This window comes from Phocoena phocoena, chromosome 4, assembly GCF_963924675.1.
Source record: "Phocoena phocoena chromosome 4, mPhoPho1.1, whole genome shotgun sequence".
NCBI lineage: Eukaryota > Metazoa > Chordata > Mammalia > Artiodactyla > Phocoenidae > Phocoena > Phocoena phocoena.
Window position 1 is genome coordinate 19,225,316 of NC_089222.1, and position 20,698 is coordinate 19,246,013.

General features: G+C 39.2%; 1 protein-coding gene across 2 annotated transcripts in view; it reads right to left on the minus strand.

The window, feature by feature from the left end:
- The window catches only part of STAG1 (STAG1 cohesin complex component), a 306,358-nt gene that overhangs the window by 99,494 nt on the left and 186,166 nt on the right, over positions 1 to 20,698 (minus strand). For both annotated transcript variants that reach the window (XM_065876744.1, XM_065876743.1), the window contains exons 10-11: positions 6,291 to 6,389; positions 5,697 to 5,776 (exon numbers count right to left, since the gene is read on the minus strand). In XM_065876744.1, the coding sequence (XP_065732816.1) occupies positions 5,697 to 5,776; positions 6,291 to 6,389 (179 nt within the window). The remainder of the gene's footprint in view (positions 1 to 5,696; positions 5,777 to 6,290; positions 6,390 to 20,698) is intronic.

Here is a 20,698-nt window from a genome sequence, read left to right on the forward strand (position 1 = left end):
TAGGAGAGCCAACTTCAGGACACTGGTCAACAAGAGACCTCCCAGCTCCACATAATATTAAACGGTGGAAATCTCGCAGAGACCTCCATCTTAACACCAGCACCCAGCTTCACTCAACGACCAGCAAGCCACAGTGCTGGACAACCTATGCCAAACAACTAGCAAAATAGGAACACAACCCCACCTATTAGCAGAAAGGCTGCCTAAAATCATAATAAGGCCACAGACACCCCAAAACACACCACCAGACGTGAACCTGCCCACTAGAGAGACAAGATCCAGCCTCATCCAGCACAATACAGGCACTAGTCCCTCCACCAGGAAGCCTACAAAACCCACTGAAACAACCTTAGCCACTGGAGACAGACATCAAAAACAACGGGAACTACGAACGTGCAGCCTGCAAAAAGGAGACCCCAAACACAGTAAGATAAGCAAAATGAGAAGACAGAAAAACACACAGCAGATGAAGGAGCAAGATAAAAACCCACCAGACCTAACAAATGAAGAGGAAATACGCAGTCTACCTGAAAAAGAATTCAGAATAATGATAGTAAGGATGATCCGAAATCTTGGAAGTAGAATGGACAAAATGCAAGAAACAGTTAACAAGGACCTAGAAGAAATAAAGATGAAACAAGCAGTGATGAACAATGCAATAAATGAAATTAAAAGTACCCTAGATGGGATCAATAGCAGAATAACTGAGGCAGAAGAACGGATAAGTGACCTGGAAGATAAAATAGTGGAAATAACTACTGCAGAGCCGAATAAAGAAAAAAGAATGAAAAGAACTGAGGACAGTCTCAGAGACCTCTGGGACAACATGAAACGCACCAACATTCGAATTATAGGGGTTCCAGAAGAAGAGAAAAAGAAAGGGACTGAGAAAATATTTGAAGAGATTATAGTTGAAAACTTCCCTAATATGGGAAAGGAAATAGTTCATCAAGTCCAGGAAGCACAGAGAGTCCCATACAGGATAAATACAAGGAGAAATACGCCAAGAAACATATTAATCAAACTGTCAAAAATTAAATACAAAGAAAGCATATTAAAGGCAGCAAGGGAAAAACAACAAATAACACACAAGGGAATCCCCATAAGGTTAACAGCTGATCTCTCAGCAGAAACCCTACAAGCCAGAAGGGAGTGGCAGGACATACTGAAAGTGATGAAGGAGAAAAACCTGCAACCAAGACTACTCTACCCAGCAAGGATCTCATTCAGATTTGATGGAGAAATTAAAACCTTTACAGACAAGCAAAAGGTGAGAGAGTTCAGCACCACCAAACCAGCTTTACAACAAATGCTAAAGAAACTTCTCTAGACAAGAAACACAAGAGAAGGAAATGACGTATAGTAATGAACCCAAAACAATATAGAAAATGGGAATAGGAACATACATATCGATAATTACCTTAAATGTAAATGGACTAAAATGCTCCCACCAAAAGACACAGATTGGCTGAATGAATACAAAAACAAGACCCTTATATATGCTGTCTACAAGAGAGCCACTTCAGACCTAGAGACACATACAGACTGAAAGTTAGGGGATGGAAAAAGATATTCCATGCAAATGGAAACCAAAACAAAGCTGGAGTAGCAATTCTCATATCAGACAAAATAGACTTTAAAATAAGGACTATTAAAAGAGACAAAGAAGGACACTACATAATGATCAAGGAATCGATCCAAGAAGAAGATATAACAATTGTAAATATTTATGCACCCAACATAGGAGCACCTCAATACATAAGGCAAATACTAACAGCCATAAAAGGGGAGATCGACAGTAACACATTCATAGTAGGGGACTTTAACACCCCACTTTCACCCATGGACAGATCATCCAAAATGAAAATAAATAAGGAAACACAAGCTTTAAATGATACATTAAACAAGATGGACTTAATTGATATTTATAGGACACTCCATCCAAAAACAACAGAATACACATTTTTCTCAAGTGCTCATGGAACATTCTCCAGGATAGATCATATCTTGGGTCACAAATCAAGCCTTGGTAAATTTAAGAAAACTGAAATTGTATCAAGTATCTTTTCTGACCACAACGCCATGAGACTACATATCAATTACAGGAAAAGATCTGTAAAAAATACAAACACATGGAGGCTAAACAATACACTACTTAATAATGAAGTGATCACTGAAGAAATCAAAGAGGAAATTTAAAAATACCTAGAAACAAATGACAATGGACACCCAACGACCCAAAACCTATGGGATGCAGCAAAAGCAGCTCTAAGGGCGAAGTTTATAGCAATACAAGCCCACCTTAAGAAGCAGGAAACATCTCGAATAAACAACCTAACCTTGCACCTCAAGCAATTAGAGAAAGAAGAACAAAAAAACCCCAAAGCTAGCAGAAGGAAAGAAATCATAAAAATCAGATCAGAAATAAATGAAAAAGAAATGAAGGAAACGATAGCAAAGATCAATAAAACTAAAAGCTGGTTCTTTGAGAAGATAAACAAAATAGATAAACCACTAGCCAGACTCATCAAGAAAAAAAGGGAGAAGACTCAAATCAATAGAATTAGAAATGAAAAAGGAGAAGTAACAACTGACACTGCAGAAATAAAAAAAAGCATGAGCGATTACTACAAGCAACTCTATGCCAATAAAATGGACAATCTGGAAGAAATGGACAAATTCTTAGAAATGCACAACCTGCCAAGACTGAATCAGGAAGAAATAGAAAATATGAACAGACCAATCACAAGCACTGAAATTGAAACTGTGATTAAAAATCTTCCAACAAACAAAAGCCCAGGACCAGATGGCCTCACAGGAGAATTCTATCAAACGTTTAGAGAAGAGCTAACACCTATCCTTCTCGAACTCTTCCAAAATATAGCAGAGGGAGGAACACTCCCAAATTCATTCTACGAGGCCACCATCACCTTGATACCAAAACCAGACAAGGATGTCACAAAGAAAGAAAACTACAGGCCGATATCACTGATGAATATAGATGCAAAAATCCTCAACAAAATACTAGCAAACAGAATCCAACAGCACATTAAAAGGATCATACACCATGATCAAGTGGGGTTTATTCCAGGAATGCAAGGATTCTTCAATATACGCAAATCTACCAATGTGATAAACAATATTAACAAACTGAAGGAGAAAAACCATATGATCATCTCAATAGATGCAGAGAAAGCTTTCGACAAAATTCAACACCCATTTATGATAAAAACCCTCCAGAAAGTAGGCATAGAGGGAACTCTCCTCAACACAATGAAGGCCATATATGACAAGCCCACAGCAAACATCATCCTCAAAGGTGAAAAACTGAAAGCATTTCCACTAAGATCAGGAACAAGACAAGGTTGCCCACTCTCACCACTCTTATTCAACAGTGTTTTGGAAGTTTTAGCCACAGCAATCAGAGAAGACAAGGAAATAAAAGGAATCCAAATCGGAAAAGAAGAAGTAAAGCTGTCACTGTTTGCAGATGACATGATACTATACATAGAGAACCCTAAAGAAGCTACCAGAAAACTACTAGAGCTAATCAATGAATTTGGTAAAGTAGCAGGATACAAAATTAATGCACAGAAATCTCTGGCATTCCTATATACTAATGATGAAAAATCTGAAAGTGAAATCAAGAAAACACTCCCATTTACCATTGCAACAAAAAGAATAAAATATCTAGGAATAAACCTACCTAAGGAGACAAAAGACCTGTATGCAGAAAATTATAAGACACTGAAGAAAGAAATTAAAGATGATACAAAGAGATGGAGAGATATACCTTGTTCTTGGAAGGGAAGAATCAACATTGTGAAAATGACTCTACTACCCAAAGCAATCTACAGATTCAATGCAATCCCTATCAAACTACCACTGGCATTTTTCACAGAACTAGAACAAAAAATTTCGCAATTTGTATGGAAACACAAAAGACCCCGAATAGCCAAAGCAATCTTGAGAACGAAAAAAGGAGCTGGAGGAATCAGGCTCCCTGACTTCAGACTATACTACAAAACTACAGTAATCAAGACAGTATGGTACTGGCACAAAAACAGAAAGATAGATCAATGGAACAGGATAGAAAGCCCAGAGATAAACCCACACACATATGGACACTTTATCTTTGATAAAGGAGGCAGGAATGTACAGTGGAGAAAGGACAGCCTCTTCAATAAATGGTGCTGGGAAAACTGGACAGGTACATGTAAAAGTATGAGATTAGATCACTCCCTAACACCATACACAAAAATAAGCTCAAAATGGATTAAAGACCTAAATATAAGGCCAGAAACTATCAAACTCTTAGAAGAAAACATAGGAAGAACACTCTATGACATAAATCACAGCAAGATCCTTTCTGACCCACCTCCTAGAGTAATGGAAATAAAAACAAAAATAAACAAATGGGACCTAATGAAACTTCAAAGCTTTTGCACAGCAAAGGAAACCATAATCAAGACCAAAAGACAACCCTCAGAATGGGACAAAATATTTGCAAATGAAGCAACTGACAAAGGATTAATCTCCAAAATTTACAAGCAGCTCATGCAGCTCAATAACAAAAAAACAAACAACCCCATCCAAAAATGGGCAGAAGACCTAAATAGACATTTCTCCAAAGAAGATATACAGAATGCCAACAAACACATGAAAGAATGCTCAACATCATTAATCATTAGAGAAATGCAAATCAAAACTACAATGAGATATCATCTCACACCAGTCAGAATGGCCATCATCAAAACATCTAGAAACAATAAATGCTGGAGAGGGTGTGGAGAAAAGGGGACACTCTTGCACTGCTGGTGGGAATGTGAATTGGTTCAGCACTATGGAGAACAGTATGGAGGTTCCTTAAAAAACTACAAATAGAATTACCATATGACCCAGCAATCCCACTACTGGGCATATACCCTGAGAAAACCAAAATTCAAAAAGAGTCATGTACCAAAATGTTCATTGCAGCTCTATTTACAATAGCCCGGAGATGGAAACAACCTAAGCGCCCATCATCGGATGAATGGATAAAGAAGATGTGGCACATATACACAATGGAATAGTACTCAGCCTTAAAAGGAAATGAAATTGAGCTATTTGTAATGAGATGGATAGACCTAGAGTCTGTCATACAGAGTGAAGTAAGTCAGAAAGAAAAAGACAAATACCGTATGCTAACACATATATATGGAATTTAAGGGGAAAAAAATGTCATGAAGAACCTAGGGGTAAGACAGGAATAAAGACGCAGACCTACTGGAGAACGGACTTGAGGATATGGGGAGGGGGAAGGGTGAGCTTTTACAGGGCGAGAGAGAGTCATGGACATATACACACTAACAAACGTAGTAAGGTAGATAGCTAGGGGGAAGCAGCCGCAAGGCACAGGGATATTAGCTCGGTGCTTTGTGACAGCCTGGAAGGGTGGGATGGGGAGAGTGGGAGGGAGGGAGACGCAAGAGGGAAGACATATGGGAACATATGTATATGTATAGCTGATTCACTTTGTTATAAAGCAGAAACTAACACACCATTGTAAAGCAATTATACTCCAATAAAGATGTTTTAAAAAAAAATAAAATAAAATAAAACTAACAGTAAAAATTTCTTCCCTTATGAACAATAAAAATCTTCCCGACTTTAAAAAATATATATATTAGCAGATTAAATTAAAATATTATACTTACTGAAGTATCAGAGTAACCAATCGAATAGCTTCCACAGCAACATCATATTCCTTATCAAGTGTCATTGATACAATGCGATCCTGAAGAAAAGTTATACATCAAACCAACCATGAACAGAAAGTAAGTGGAGACAGATCTGAGGTAATGTCTTTGGGGGAGTTCATGGAAGACTAATGATAGATTAGTCTAATGATGATTAGATTAAATGGAAAGCTTTACTCTTGAAACCATATTATCATAGTCCTATGCACACACCAGGAGGTGTTATAAATGTTTATAATATAAAATCTTTTTCATCAACTGGCATTCTCTAACAGAGACAAACCTACCTTGCAAAATTAATATAACTATAAAAAGCTGTCTGTGAAAAAAATCTTATTTTAAGCAGGTGAGCCTTCTATTGAAGGTAATGAATAAGAACTCATGTTGGTAATATCTTTTGTAAAGCAGAGATTCATCTATTTAATACAGGTTCATTTAAAGAATATGCAGTAAAGAATATGACCTAAACACTTGTTATGGTAATGTCATTTGCTAAACTAGCTAAAACGAGCATTTTTAAAGTGAAAAAGGAAATACGCTAAGCATTCTTACCTTGAATCGGTTAGTGAATAGCTCCAATTTGGGGAATAATTCTCTATTGGTATACAGACTTTGTAGAGCTTTCAAACACTTCAGCCTGACTTCTCCTTGCTTCAGAAATACAAACAAAAACACAACAGAAGCAGTCAATTCTATGCCACAAAAGTTGAAAAGATTTTCAAGTCTATATGAAGACTAAAGTCATTTTCAGCTTAATCATTCAATTTACTTCATATTGTAATTCAACATAAGGTGGAACCAAGCAATTCTATTTGCACTTACATTTAATTAAAAATGCATTAAAAATCCCTTAGTTACTTGAGAGTAAGCTACACCTTTTTCAAATGTGTATCAACTCTGGTTCAACATGAAATACTTCCCACATTATACTGTGGCACTTCGAGAGAATTTCTGACCTATGATTTTAATTAAAGAAGGGTATGTTAATTTGTCCTTCCTGTAGAAAAATCTAATTTCATATTAAAGGGTCATCATTTATTCATTTCACAAATATTTACTGGATACCTTTTACTTTCCAGAAAGAGCAGTTAAGAAAACACGATAAAGGGAAGAATGTTTAAAAACAGAGGCAGGGCTTCCCTGGTGGCGCAGTGGTTAAGAATCTGCCTGCCAATGCAGGGGACACGGGTTTGAGCCCTGGTCTGGGAAGATCCCACATACCGCGGAGCAACTGGGCCCGTGAGCCACAACTACTGAGCCTGCGCGTCTGGAGCCTGTGCTCCACAACGGGAGAGGCCATGACAGTGAGCGGCCCACGCACCGCGATGAAGAGTGGCCCCCGCTCGCCGCAATTGGAGAAAGCCCTTGCACAGAAACGAAGACCCAACACTGCCAAAAATAAATAAATTAAAAAAAAAAAAAAAAAAAAAAAACAGAGGCAAAATGATAGAGTGATGTGTCCTGGGGCTGCTATTTACTAGAGAAATACAATAAAATCATTAACTTGGAGTAGAAGGTGTTGGTGATCAAAGTGCATTCCGGGTCATCTAGAAATTTAGCCAACTCTCAAATGATTAAAAAGAGAACGAAGTTTCTGTGTTCAAAAAGCAACATGCTGGGGACTTCCCTGTGGTCCAGTGGGTAAGACTCCACGTTCCCAATGCAGGGGGCCCAGGTTCGATCCTTGGTCAGGGAACTATATCCCACATGCCACAACTAAGAGTTCGCATGCTGGGACTGAGTCCACGTGCTGCAACTAAGAAGGCTCCATGCTGTAACTAGGAGTCCGCATGCCGCAACTAAGAGTCCACATGCCCCAACTAAAGATTCCCACATGCCCCAATGAAGACCTGGGGCAGCCAAAAAAAAAAAAGCAACATGCTGTAACAGTAGGAGTCCAAGTTTTGGAACCAGACAAAGCTAGATTTACAATTCTATAGCTTAGTAGCTACATGAGAGATGACAAGTATATTAATCACTCTGATACTCAGTTTTCTCATTTATAAAATATGATACCGACTTCATAAGGTTGTTATAAAATTTGAATGCTGGTAAAAGTTTTAACAACTAGCTCTGGGGGATGGGGCCCTGAATTGTTGCACTTGCAGATTTCTGTGATGTGATTACTCCCTCCATGGCCAATTTCAAGCTACCAATGATACTGAACTCATATAAGTGAATGGATGTGCATAATCACTCTCTTGAAAGCTGATTGAGACACCACTGAATGAGATAATGCTTGCTGGTAAAGTCTCTAGCACATAGGAGGAACCTCTGGTAGATGCTGTTGAGGCCCCGCCCAGATGTCCAAATCCTAATATACAAGGCTAATCTTCCTGCTTCTTCCTGTATTGACAGCTAATGGCGCTTACCTGCATCTTTCTCTGGAGAATTGACCATGGCTGAAAAGAACCACCTGGTACAAAGATTCCTATGCTCTACCTTGCCTCTCCTGTCCACACCCTTTCCCTCCTTCAGGATGAGGCTCATAGCCAGTGGGGAATGATATAGGAGGGTAAAAGAGCCCACCCTCCTTGCCTCAGGACAGTACAACCTCTGAGGTGCAATTTATTTTTCAAAATTCCTTCTGAGATGATGCTCAAACAAAATTTCTTCTGAAACCACATTTCTGTTAGTGTGTCTCCTGCTTAATCCTATATTCCTCACTTTCTTAGAGGCTTCTCAGGAGAATACAAACTTCAATGTATCACTAGCACAAAAATCTCTGACTAAGGCTGGGCTTCTAAGGAATGTGACCTGAACAGTTGGTACCAAGTGTAGTCCTAAGAAGCAGACCTCAATGATGGGATTCTGAGCTTGGATCACTTGAAGGAAGGACTACTATGAGGAAGGACTCAATTTCTGGTTGTAAGTGAAGTTAACGATAGTCTCTGACACAGAATAGCAGCCATTTGCTAATTCACTTGCGGGTGAATGGAGATGTGCACTTAGCTTGTACAACATGCCAAGCATTTGAGGGATGAGGGTAATTAATAACTATAAGGACTATGGACTAAGGACTATGGCTGTCACTGAGATGCTAAACAGAGAAAATGACAGGCTAATTAATCACCAGTTTAAATCAACAACTGGCAACATTTAATGAGATCCTTATCTCCTGCAGATAAAGAGCTGAACATACTGAAGACCAGACCCAGAACTCAATTTTAAGGGTGGCAGAATTTAAGGGACTTTGCATCCCAGGCAAGTCTACGCCAAAATCAGGGCCATATAGGAAAGAAGTGCAAGTTCAAAGAATAACTGGTGGATGCAGCTGATAACCTTCAACTCCAAGTTTCCCATGAACTTGTGGGTCTGCAAATAAGTTTCATGTTAGAGGGTAGCATGCCTCCTCCACCCACCCCTCCCCTCGAATGTATGGAAACCTCAAGCGAAGCAAGTACCTTAAGGACAATGCTAGTAGCCCTCCTCATGCTCTATACTAACCTTCCCTTGTAGCTCCAAGCTAAGGTCAAATTTCAGCATAGCCCAAATGGGGAAGTGCTGGGTCTGCTAAAGGAGGAGAAGGATTATATGCTATAGGTGCTGCAGGAATGGGCCAACTTGAACCAGTAAGAACCAAGAGAGTGTCTGCTGAAGATACTGGACTGGAAATGGGAATATCAAACAGGATACGAGAGTTTTTAGATATAGGGCACTCTCCTCCCTTGCCTCAGGATTTAAGGCCCATGGAAATGGCCTAACACATTGCTGGATGACTCCTGGAAAAAGCAACGTTGCATATTAATGAAATAAGAGATCTGAGAATCGTTGTGGCAGACTGTGAAGAAAGGCATTTAAAACACAGTAAAGTAAAGCATGCCATAAAGGATCTGTTGTATAAACTCAGAAGACCTACTAGTTGAGTACGTTCCTCAGGAGGGCCCAGAGAATATTGTTTACCAAGGCAATAAAGAAAAGACTGGTGATGGGGGCACAGGCATTGCTGAGAAACTCCATAACAGCTGTATTCTGTAGGCTAGAGCTGGCAATAGGAGATACTCAAACAGAATTTGGCTTCCAGTACAATGAAGATGATGAGATCACAGAACAGCAGAAAGAAGGTAGCATCAACTAACTAGTAGATGCAAGGTGGGCATAATAATTATAATGGGCAGCAATGTTGAAGAGCAGCCCATGGGGATCTATGGAGATGGCTCACAAGATATGGTCTTCCTGGAGGCAAGATGTGGAAAGCCAACAAAAGTATTATGTAATATGTATCTATAATCACAAGAGATCAACAACAGATAAGCAAAAGACTAAAGACAGCTGACCCAAAGTAAAATCATAACCCCAGATGTAAGACAGCATGTAAGAAGTTTCCTTACTTGTAACTCTAAATTTAAAAACAAGGCCAGAAAAGATGAAATTACTCTATCCATTCAAGTTCACACAGCAAATTATAGGTAGAACAAAGACATCAGTCAAGTTTTATCTACACCTTGTCCAATGATGCCTCCCAATCAACTACTTCTCCTCCCAAATCTTGGCTCTTTAATGTACCAAATCTTGGTACATTACAGGGACTTAATTAAATAACTTAATAATAATGTCTAACAGTAACTTAGATGAAAAATCAGTTGTATTTTTGTTAATTTCTCTATTTGGGGGCTCTACTATACTCTGAAGGTATTTCTACTACAAAACATAAATGTTTTGTTGTTTTGCTATTACACAAAATCTTATTCAGATCTGCATGTTATTTAACAGTGCCTAACCCATAGCTGCTGCTCAATAAATATTTTTTGAATGAATAACTATATAATATAAAAATAAGAAAACAAACAGAAAAATAATTTGTTGAGGGAGGGAGCTGGGCATATTTGTCAGAGACACTAATCTATCAGCATTTTTGCAAAATTATTTTTGAAAAAAATGTTAAGAGCTATAAAAAGTATTGTATAGCATAATGGCATCATTTCATAATGAGTTGTATTTTTTTTTTTTTTTTTTTTGCGGTACGCAGGCCTCTCACTGCTGTGGCCTCTCCCGTTGGGGAGCACAGGCTCCGGACGCGCAGGCTCAGCGGCCATGGCTCACGGGCCCAGTCGCTCCGCGGCATATGGAATCCTCCCGGACCGGGGCACGAACCCGCGTCCCCTACATTGGCAGGCGGACTCTCAACCACTGCGCCACCAGGGAAGCCCAATGAGTTGTATTTTAAAGGGACAATTTTCATGCTTCTAGAAGAAAATAATGGTTGTTATTAAAATGCCTATGTATAATGTTAACACCACAATGGGAATAAATGAACCAAATTCAGGTGGCCTGTCAAGGAGCAGATTTTTTTTTTTAATGTGGTGGGGTGAAGGGAGTACAGAGAAGATAGTCTTTGTTGTTATTTTTTGACAATTTTATTGAGACATATTTGACATGCAAAAAACTTCACGTTTGTTTGATGCATTTGGACATATGCATACATGCATGGTACTATTATAATCAAGGCAATAAACATACTCATCACCTTCAAAAGTTTCCTTTTAACACCTCCCCGCCTTTTTCATTTGGTGAGAAGAGAAGTCTTGAGAGGGACACTGTTATGTACTATTAGGAAAGAGAGTCTTGTTCATGTAGTCTTTAGACCTCCACTTGGCTCCATAAGAATAGGCCTTAGCCTTGGAACACTCCCTTACCAAGAGATACAGTTGCCAACAAAAAACACCATGGCATGATAGAATGAAAGGGCTAGGCAGCTGGCTCTGGGGGAGGGGTGGTGGTGATGAACTGACTGATGTGCTGGCCTCCCTCTGGCCATATGGGGATAAATAGGGATATTGATAATCTCTCTGTTAACAGGGAAAAGCTGGTGCAATGCATGAGGGTGGAAATGTGAAATGGGTCCTAAAAAGTGTAGGGCTACAATAATCTGGGCTCTTGGTCACCTTTGCGCTCCCATTTCACGCCCCCCAACTCTCAAGGTGTCTTAAGGGTCACAAATGATGTCTGAGAGAAATAAAGGGGTCCCATGCAGGAAATTTTACCTGATCCAGGTGGCTTACAGGCCTCAAATAAAACCTGTTTCACTCAATGCAAAACCACCTATGGCATTGCTGAAAACAAAAGTGTTGAAATGAAGTCCTTCTTCGAAAGTGAAATATGGAAACTGAAGGACGGATATGAACAGGAGCCAGGGGAGTCTCATACAGCCTGGTTGGTGCATCTGTTTGATGAAGGGGCACTGCAGACTTTAACTATCTAGGGCTGAATAACACAGGGATGGGGCCAAGATCTCTGGGTCCCCGTTGGGGACCAGAGGCCCTATGCCCCTGTCAAGATAGAAGGGAAAAGGGGAGAGGGGAGCTAAACTTCTATGGGGCCTTTGGATACTGGTGCCCAAAAGACAGATCCCCACAGAGGCAGAATTAAAATAGTAGGTCTGGGAAGAATGTAGTTACCCATGGAAGACAAGTCCACATGTATTTGTGGATGAGATTCTTTGGACCATTTCAGGTACTGATGATCCTGGTTCCTACTATTGAATACGTAATAGGCATTATTAACATTTTGGCTGTGTACGGTACTGAAAACCACCATTGCCTCAAGCGGTATGTACCACAACAAGGACAAATTCAAGCTTAATGGGCCAGCTGCATTCCTAGCCTGCTCCAGAGCTGGCCAAATCATGGTGCGTTGTTCAACAAAAATACTGTATCTACGGTGGGGAAAAGGACATCGCTCTGTTAATTCGAGACAATACAAGCAGCCCAATCAGGCCAGTAAGGAAGGCCTCCAGAGTTTGGAGGTTGACAGATTACCAAAGGATAAATGTAGAAGTTTCAGCTTTTGCCCTAGCAGTTTCTGATATTATCACCATCACTGAGACAGTGCAACCCATATGGAAAACAAGTATGCTGTTGACTGATCTGGCTAATGCCTTCTACTCGATCCCTCTGCAGAATGAGGTCATGACCAATTTTTGTTCTCACTGAACAGCCTACAATATACTTTTACTGTACTCCTGCAGGGATACCTAAATTCTTCTATAATATGCTACCAGAGGGCAGGGCTTGATCTTCAATAAGCTCAAGTACTACAGAAATTTTAGTCATCCCTTATATTAACTACACGGCTACAATACTAATTTCATGGTGGCTACACTTAGTCACTGACAGAATGATAAGTACCAATTTGACTATAAATCCAGATAAAGTCCAGGCCCTAGGCACAGCAGGTGCAATTCCTAAGGCCTAAGATTCAAAGATGACATTATGGCATGGCTTACTGACAGCTCTGTGAAACTAAAGGCAGATGAGGTCTGCTGGGTTGCAGCTACCATCTGAACCAGTAAATGGCCATCTTTTGACTATCAGGTGTGGGCATTCCAATAGGTCAAGCTCTGCACTGTGGTAATGGCAGTGCAGGCCACCTCTACTACCATTCCTTGATACATTTTTCACCAACAAATGGGCTGTTGCCAATGACTTAGCCATCTGGTCAGGCAAATGGCAACTAAAAGACTGGACTATTAATGGATCCCCCATATACGGAAAAGAACTATGGCAGCAGCTTGCTCCCTGGGAAGAAAAAAACATGTCACTTATGTAGATACTCACGGCAAAGGATCTTTTTTTTATTTTTAAATTTTTATTGAAGTTAAGTTGGTTTATAATTATTACTTTCAGGTGTACAACATACTGATTCAGTATTTTATAGATTTACCCACCATTTAAAGTTATAAAATATTGGCTATATTTCCTATGTTGTACAGTACATCCTTATAGCTTACTTGTTTTATACATAGTAGTTTGTACCTCTTAATCCCTACCCCTATCCTGGCCCTCCCCACAGGTAACCACTAGTTTGTTCCCTATATCTGTAAGTCTGTTTGTTTTGTTATATTCATTCATTTAATTTTTTAGATATAACATATAAGGTGAAAATGCAGAATTTGTCTTTCTCTGTCTGACTTATTTCACTAAGCATAATACCCTCCAAGTCCATCCATGTTGTTGCAAATGGCAACATTTCATTCTATTATATGGTTGGGTAATCTTCCATTGTATGTATGTGTGTGTGTGTGTGTATATATATACACACACACACACACACACACACATACAATGTATATATACCAAATCTTTATCCATTCATCTGTTGATGAACACTTAGGTTTCTTCCTTATCTTGGCTACTGCAGATAATGCTGTTACGAACACTGGAATGCACATGTCTTTTCAAATAAGTGTTTTTGTTTTCTTTGGACATAAAACTAGGAGTAGAATTGCTACATCACATGGTAGTTCTATTTTTAGTTTTTTGAGAAACCTCCATACCGTTTTTCATAGTGGCTGTACCAATTTACATTCCCACCAACAGTGTATAAGGGTTTCATTTTCTCCACATCCTGGACAACATTTGTTACTTGTGGTATTTTTGATGACATCCATTTTGACAGGCATGAGGTGATATCTCACTGTGGTTTTGATTTGCATTTCTATGGTGATTAGCAATGTTGAGCATCCTTTCATGTGCTTGTTTGCCATCTGTATGCTTTCTTTGGAAAAATGTATATTCAGGTCTTCTGCCCATTTTAAAATCAGGCTGTTTGGTTTTTTAATATTTAGTTGTATGAGCTGTTTATATATTTTGGGTATTAACCCCTTATCTGCCATATCATTTGCAAATATTTTCTCCCATTTAGTAGGTTGTCTTTTCATTTTGTTGATGGTTTCCTTTGCTTAAAAGATTTGCAAAAGATTTTAAATTTAATTAGGTCCCATTTGTTTATTTTTGCTTTTGTTTCCTTTGCCTTAGGAGACAGATCCAAAAAAATACTGCTACAATTTATGTCAAAGAGTGTCCTGCCTGTGTTTTCATTTAGGAGTTTTATGGTTTCAGGTCTTACACTTGGGTCTTTAATTCATTTTGAGTTTATTTTTGTATATGGTGTGAAAAAATATTCTAATTTCATTCTTTTACATGTAGCTGTCCAGTTTTCCCAAACCACTTATTGAAGAGAGTGTATCTTCTCTACTGTACAGTCTTGCCTCCTTTGTTGAAGACTGACTATATGTGCATGGGCTTATTTTTGGGCTCTCTATTCTGTTCCATTGAACTATGTGTCTGGTTTTGTACTAGTACTATACTGTATTGATTAATGTAGCTTCGTAGTGTAGTCTGAAGTCACGAAGCATGATACCTCCAGCTTTGTTCTTTTTTCTAAAGATTGCTTTGGCTATTCAGGGTCTTCTGTGACTCCATATATGTTTTAGGATTATTTGTTCTAGTTATGTGATAAATGTCATGGGTATTTTGATAGGGACTGCAATCTGAAGATTGTTTTGGGTAGTATAGCCATTTAAACAATATTAATTCTTCCAATCCAAGAACAAGGGATATCTTTTCATTTTTTTGTATCATCTTCAGTTATTGTCATCAATGTTTTATAGTTTTCAGAGTACAGGTCTTCCATCTTGCTTAAGCTTATTCCTAGGTATCTTATTCTTTTTGATAAAAACTTAAAAAAGTTTTTATTCGAGTACAGTTGATTTACAATGTTGTGTTAGTTTTAGGTGTAGAACAAAGTGAATCAGTTATACATAAACATATATCCACTCTTTTTTTAGATTCTTTTCCCATATAGTCTGTTATAGAGTATTGAGTATAGTTCCCTGTGCTATACAGTAGGTCATCATTAGTTATCTATTTTATATATAGTAGTGTGTATGTATCAATCCCAGTCTTCCAATTTATCCCTCCCCCACTTACCCCCTGGTAACCATAAGTTTATTTTCTACATCTGTAACTTTATTTCTGTTTTGTAGATAAGTTCATTTGTACCCTTTTTCGAAGTCCACATATAAATGATATCATATGATACTTGTCTTTCTCTGTCTGACTTACTTCATTCAGTATGGCAATCTCTAGGTCCATCCATGTTGCTGCAAATGGCATTATTTTGTTCTTTTTTATGGCTGAGTAATATTCCATTGTATATATATACCACATCGTCTTTATCCATTCCTCTGTCGATGGACATTTAGGTTGCTTCCATGTCCTGGTTACTGTAAATAGTGCTGCAATGAACACTGTGGTGAATGTATCTTTTCAAATTATGGTTTTCTCTGGATATATGCCCAGGAGTGGGATTGCTGGGTCATATGGTAGCTCTATTTTTAGTTTTTTAAGGAACCTCCATACTGTTCTCCACAGTGGAGGTACCAGTTTACATTCCCACCAACAATGTAGGAGGGTTCCTTTTTCTCCCTCTCCAGCATTTATTGTTTGCAGATTTTTTGATGATGGCCATTCTGACCAGTGTGAGGTGATACCTCACTGTAGTTTTGATTTGCATTTCTCTATTAGTGATTTTGAGTATCTTTTCATGTGCTTTTTAGCCATTTGTATGTTTTCTTTGGAGAAATGTCTATTTACATCCTCTACCCATTTTGTGACTGGGTTGGTTGTTTTTTGGATATTGAGCTGCATGAGCTGTTTGTGTATTTTGGAGATTAATCCCTTGTTGATTGTTTTGCTTGCAAATATTTCCTCCCATTCTGAGGGTTGTCTTTTCGTCTTGTTTATCGTTTTGCACAGCCTTTGCTGTGCAAAAGCTTTTAAGTTTAATTAGGTCACATTTGTTTATTTTTGGTTTTATTTTCATTACTCTAGGAGGTGCATTGAAAAAGATGTTGTTGTGATTTATGTCGAAGAGTGTTCTGCCTATGTTTTCGTCTAAGAGATTTATAGTATCTAATTTCATTCGTTTACATGTAGCTGTCCAGTTTTCCCAGCACCACTTATCAAAGAGATTGTCTTTTCTCCATTTTATATTCTTGCCCCTTTGTCATAGATTAGGTGACCACACGTGCATGGGTTTATCTCTGGATTTTCTATTCTGTTCCATTTGACGCAATTTTAAATGGGGTTGTTTTCTTGCTTTCTCTTTCTGATAGTTCATTACTAGTATATAGAAAAGCAACAGATTCCTGTATATTAATCTTGTGTCCTGCAACTTTACTTAATTCACTTATTACTTCTAATAGTATACTGGTGGTCATTTTAGGGTTTTCTATATATAGTATCATGTTATCTGCAAACAGTGACAGTTTTACTTCTTCCTTTCCAATTTAGATGTCTTTTATTTCTTTTTCTTCTCTGATTGCCATGGCTAGGACTTCCAATACTATGTTAAATGGAAGTGGCAAGAGTGAGCATTCTTGTTTCTGATTTTAAAGGAAAAGCTTTCAGCTTTTCACTGTTGAGTATGATGTCAACTGTGGGTTTGTCACAAATAGCCTTTATTATGTTTACATATGTTTCCTTGATATCAACTTTGATTAGAGTGTTTATCATGAATAAGTGTTGAAATCTGTCGAATGCCTTTTCTATGTCTATTGAAATGATGATGTGGTTGTAGTCTCCATTTTGTTAATGTGGTGTATTACACTGACTGATCTGTGGATATTAAACCATCCTTGCATCCTTATAGTAAATCCCAGTTGATCATGGTGTATGATCCTGTTTATATATTGTTGAATTAGGTTTGCTAATATTTTGTTGAGAATTTCTGCATCTATATTCATCAGAGATATTGGTCTGTAATTTTCTTTTTTTTGGTAATATCTTCGTCTGGTTTTGGTATCAGGGTAATGGTGGCCTCATGGAATGAATTCAGAAGTGTTCCTCAATTTTCTGTAATAGTTTGAGGATAGATAGTAGCTCTTCTTTACATGTTTGGTAGAATTCCCCTGTGAAGCCATCAGGTCTTGGACTTTTATTTGCTGGGAACTTTTTGATTACTAATTCAATTTCACTACTAGTGACTTGTCTGCTCAGATTATTTCTTCCAGATTCAGTCTTGGAAAAGTGTACGTTTCTAGAAATTTACCCATTTTTTTCTAGGTTTCCAATTTGTTGGCATATAACCATTCATAATATACTCTTATGAGTTTTTTGTATATCTGAGTATAAGTTGTAATTTCTCCTCTTTCTTTTCTTATTTTGTTTATTTGGGTTCTCTTTTTTTCTTAACGAGCCTAGCTAAAGGCTTATCAATTTTGTTTATGCTTGCAGAAGACTAGCTCTTGATTTCATTTATCTTTTCTATTGTCTTTTTTGGGGGGGTCTCTATTTTTATATTTCCTCTCTGATCTTTATTTTTCCTTCCTCCTGCTGACTTTGGGCTTTGTTCTAACTCTTTCAGATGGTAGGTTAGGTTGTTTATTTGAGATTTTTCTTGTTTCTTGTAGGCCTGTATCACTATAAACTTCCCTCTGAGAGCTGCATTTCTGCATCCCATAGATTTTGGCAAGCTGTATTTTCATTTGTCTTGAGGTGTCTTCTGATTTCCTCTTTAATTTCTTCATTGACTTTTTTTGTTCTTTTTTTAGTAGCATGTTTTTGTGAAGGACCACACATTTGTGTTTGCAAAGGAACTTAAAATAAAAACATAAATGGAACTCGTGTCGATCAAGTTTGTGCCCAGTGGGCTGCAAAAATTGCCTGGTGGGTACATCTATGGAAAAAGGAGTCTACTTCAGATGCAAAAATGGGCCAGAGCCCAAGAGATAACCCAGAAGTCTAAGGATGTAGTACAATCTTGTGATTTTTGTCAATATACTCAAATCATCCAGAGAGAAGAACTGGGACACATTAACCAAGGACTGGGACTCACCTGGATCTGGCAGATTGTTCACATTAAACCCCTAACCACCAGCCACAGGCAAAGATGATGCCTCACTGCCATAACACCTAGTCAGGCTATTGTATAGCTACTCCAGTCTGGCATGTGGATGCTGAAACATAGCTGTCCTTGAATAAAATTTATGTCATATTTTTGGATACCCCATGGGACTTCACTCTGACCAAGGAACATCCTTCACTGCCCAAGCAAGACAACAATGGGCACACTCTCAGGGACTATGGCTACTAGACACTCCAGTGCAAGGAAAACAGGCACTGCAACACACATTGGGAAATACTGAGTATGGTTGTGGTGGAAGTAGACTAGGCAGCCATGTGCTTAGGCTGTGCCTGCAAAATCACAATCTCAACATGTCATTCATTCTTCTTTTTTCCTGTTGGAGTGTACGTCTTTGGGGTGATCTGCAGTTCTGCCTACGACTGTACCCCAGACAGGGCTCCTTGACTCTAGTCTGGATATGATACATACCTTGGGGAACCTCCTTACCTATGGGATACCAAAAAGGTGGGAGATGAAATCAAGGAGTATCAGGGTGCTAGCGAGGGTCCTTCTAGTAGTACTGGGCACACTGACCCTTTCAATCAGGTGGGTGACGTTAACAGACATGTCAAGTTTGTGCAGCCCTTCCCTAGACTGGCCAACTGAGGCCAAAAAGTTTGTGTCAAGCCACAAAGGCACTGGGTGCCCACAGAGGAGGTAACATCTGGCTTGGGTTGCAATACCAGGGCAGCTAGTATCACAAGCAGCAGACCAGAGTAGCTCTGGCCTGAGAAGATTCATGAAGTGGGAGAGGAGTAGAAACATTAATCTTTCCTCTTCTCACTCCTACAGAATCATCTGCTGTGTCTGTTACAACAACAGCCATAGTCAGAGGAGGCAAACTTAAACAATGCTGGGATTTGTCATCACAGAATGAATTCCTTCTCGTTCCGCATTCCCACTGTAATGGCCTGGCTGACACAAAACTGCTCAGAACTTCCTCAAGTTGTCAATGGGTCAAATAGCTGGGTCACTCCTTTGATACAGGCCCAGATGCAGGCATGCTCCGGAGTCCCTTACTTTAATATTTCCTATGATGTGACAGAAAAAAAACCCTGTACAAGAATGCTTATTACTGATCTATACCGACATTTTGGACTTGGATGCCCAGTATGTAATTTTTCTCTCCCTGCAACCACATGGTAAAAGCAAGCCAAGGCTGTATATAACTGGACTAGTCAGCATTATCAGAACAAAATCCCTGACATGTGTCCCCTGCACCCCTCAGGGTTATGTATTTCTCTGTGGACCCCAATGGGCAATAGAATATCTGCCTCCAGGGGAAGGATTGTTGCCTCAGAGTTCTAAGGCTGACTGTCCATGTCAGCAACTGCAGAGAGGGCTGAAAAGGACCCCTTCTGCTGATGTACTACAAAGTGGCTCACAGTATCCTCCTGGGAAGACAAACTAACCACTGGTTTCATTCTGCTATCCAAATTCTAATACTGGGAATAGGTATGCAGGCCCTAGAAAAAAATGGAGTCCTGTCCTCAACCATGGCAGAAATAGCTAACACTATGCCCAAGCCATCCAAGCCAATGAGACTCACTGAACTCACTAGTCAAGGTGGTGATGGATAACTAAATAGCCCTCAATTACCTGCTGGCAGAACAAGGTGGTGTTTGTGTTATTGTCAGCATTTCTTACTGTGTATACGTCAACAATTTGGGGACGCTGAAAACTGAGCTGATGAACATCCATGCTCAGGAGGGATGGTTATCAACTGTACACACACAGTCTCCCCAAACTCACAATTTGACCTCTTTAGCTGGCTTAATCCACATTGAAGACCACCCTCTAGGGTGGCTTGACTGTCTTCCTGGGTCTGGCTCTCCTAACGGGCCTGGTAAAGTGCTGTTTCCTAATGACAGGAAGGCTCTATGAACACTCCACATCCAAACAGATTGTTCTGGGACCCTGGTGAACCCAATTCTGCCTTCAAGTTTGGGGTGGGTGATTGACATGCTTTATCTGCCATGTCAGTGGTCGAGCAGGGGTGAGGGGTAGACTGTTGGGAAAGGCAGTCTCCTGTACAGTGTTTTGACCCACACTTGGCTTCACAGGAAGAGGCCTTGGGTCTGGAATACTTCCTTATCAAGTAATAAGAGTCTTCATGGACTGTGCTGGGTTTATCACCTTGTGTGGGAATATCACTCCCGTTTTAGACTCAGTGTGTCTTCTTTTGTTCTGCTTAAGTGTGTGCATCATATGGCACCTGGCCAACCCCACTATTAAATCTGTCCCCTGAGAGGACAGAATAGGGTCCTTAGTTC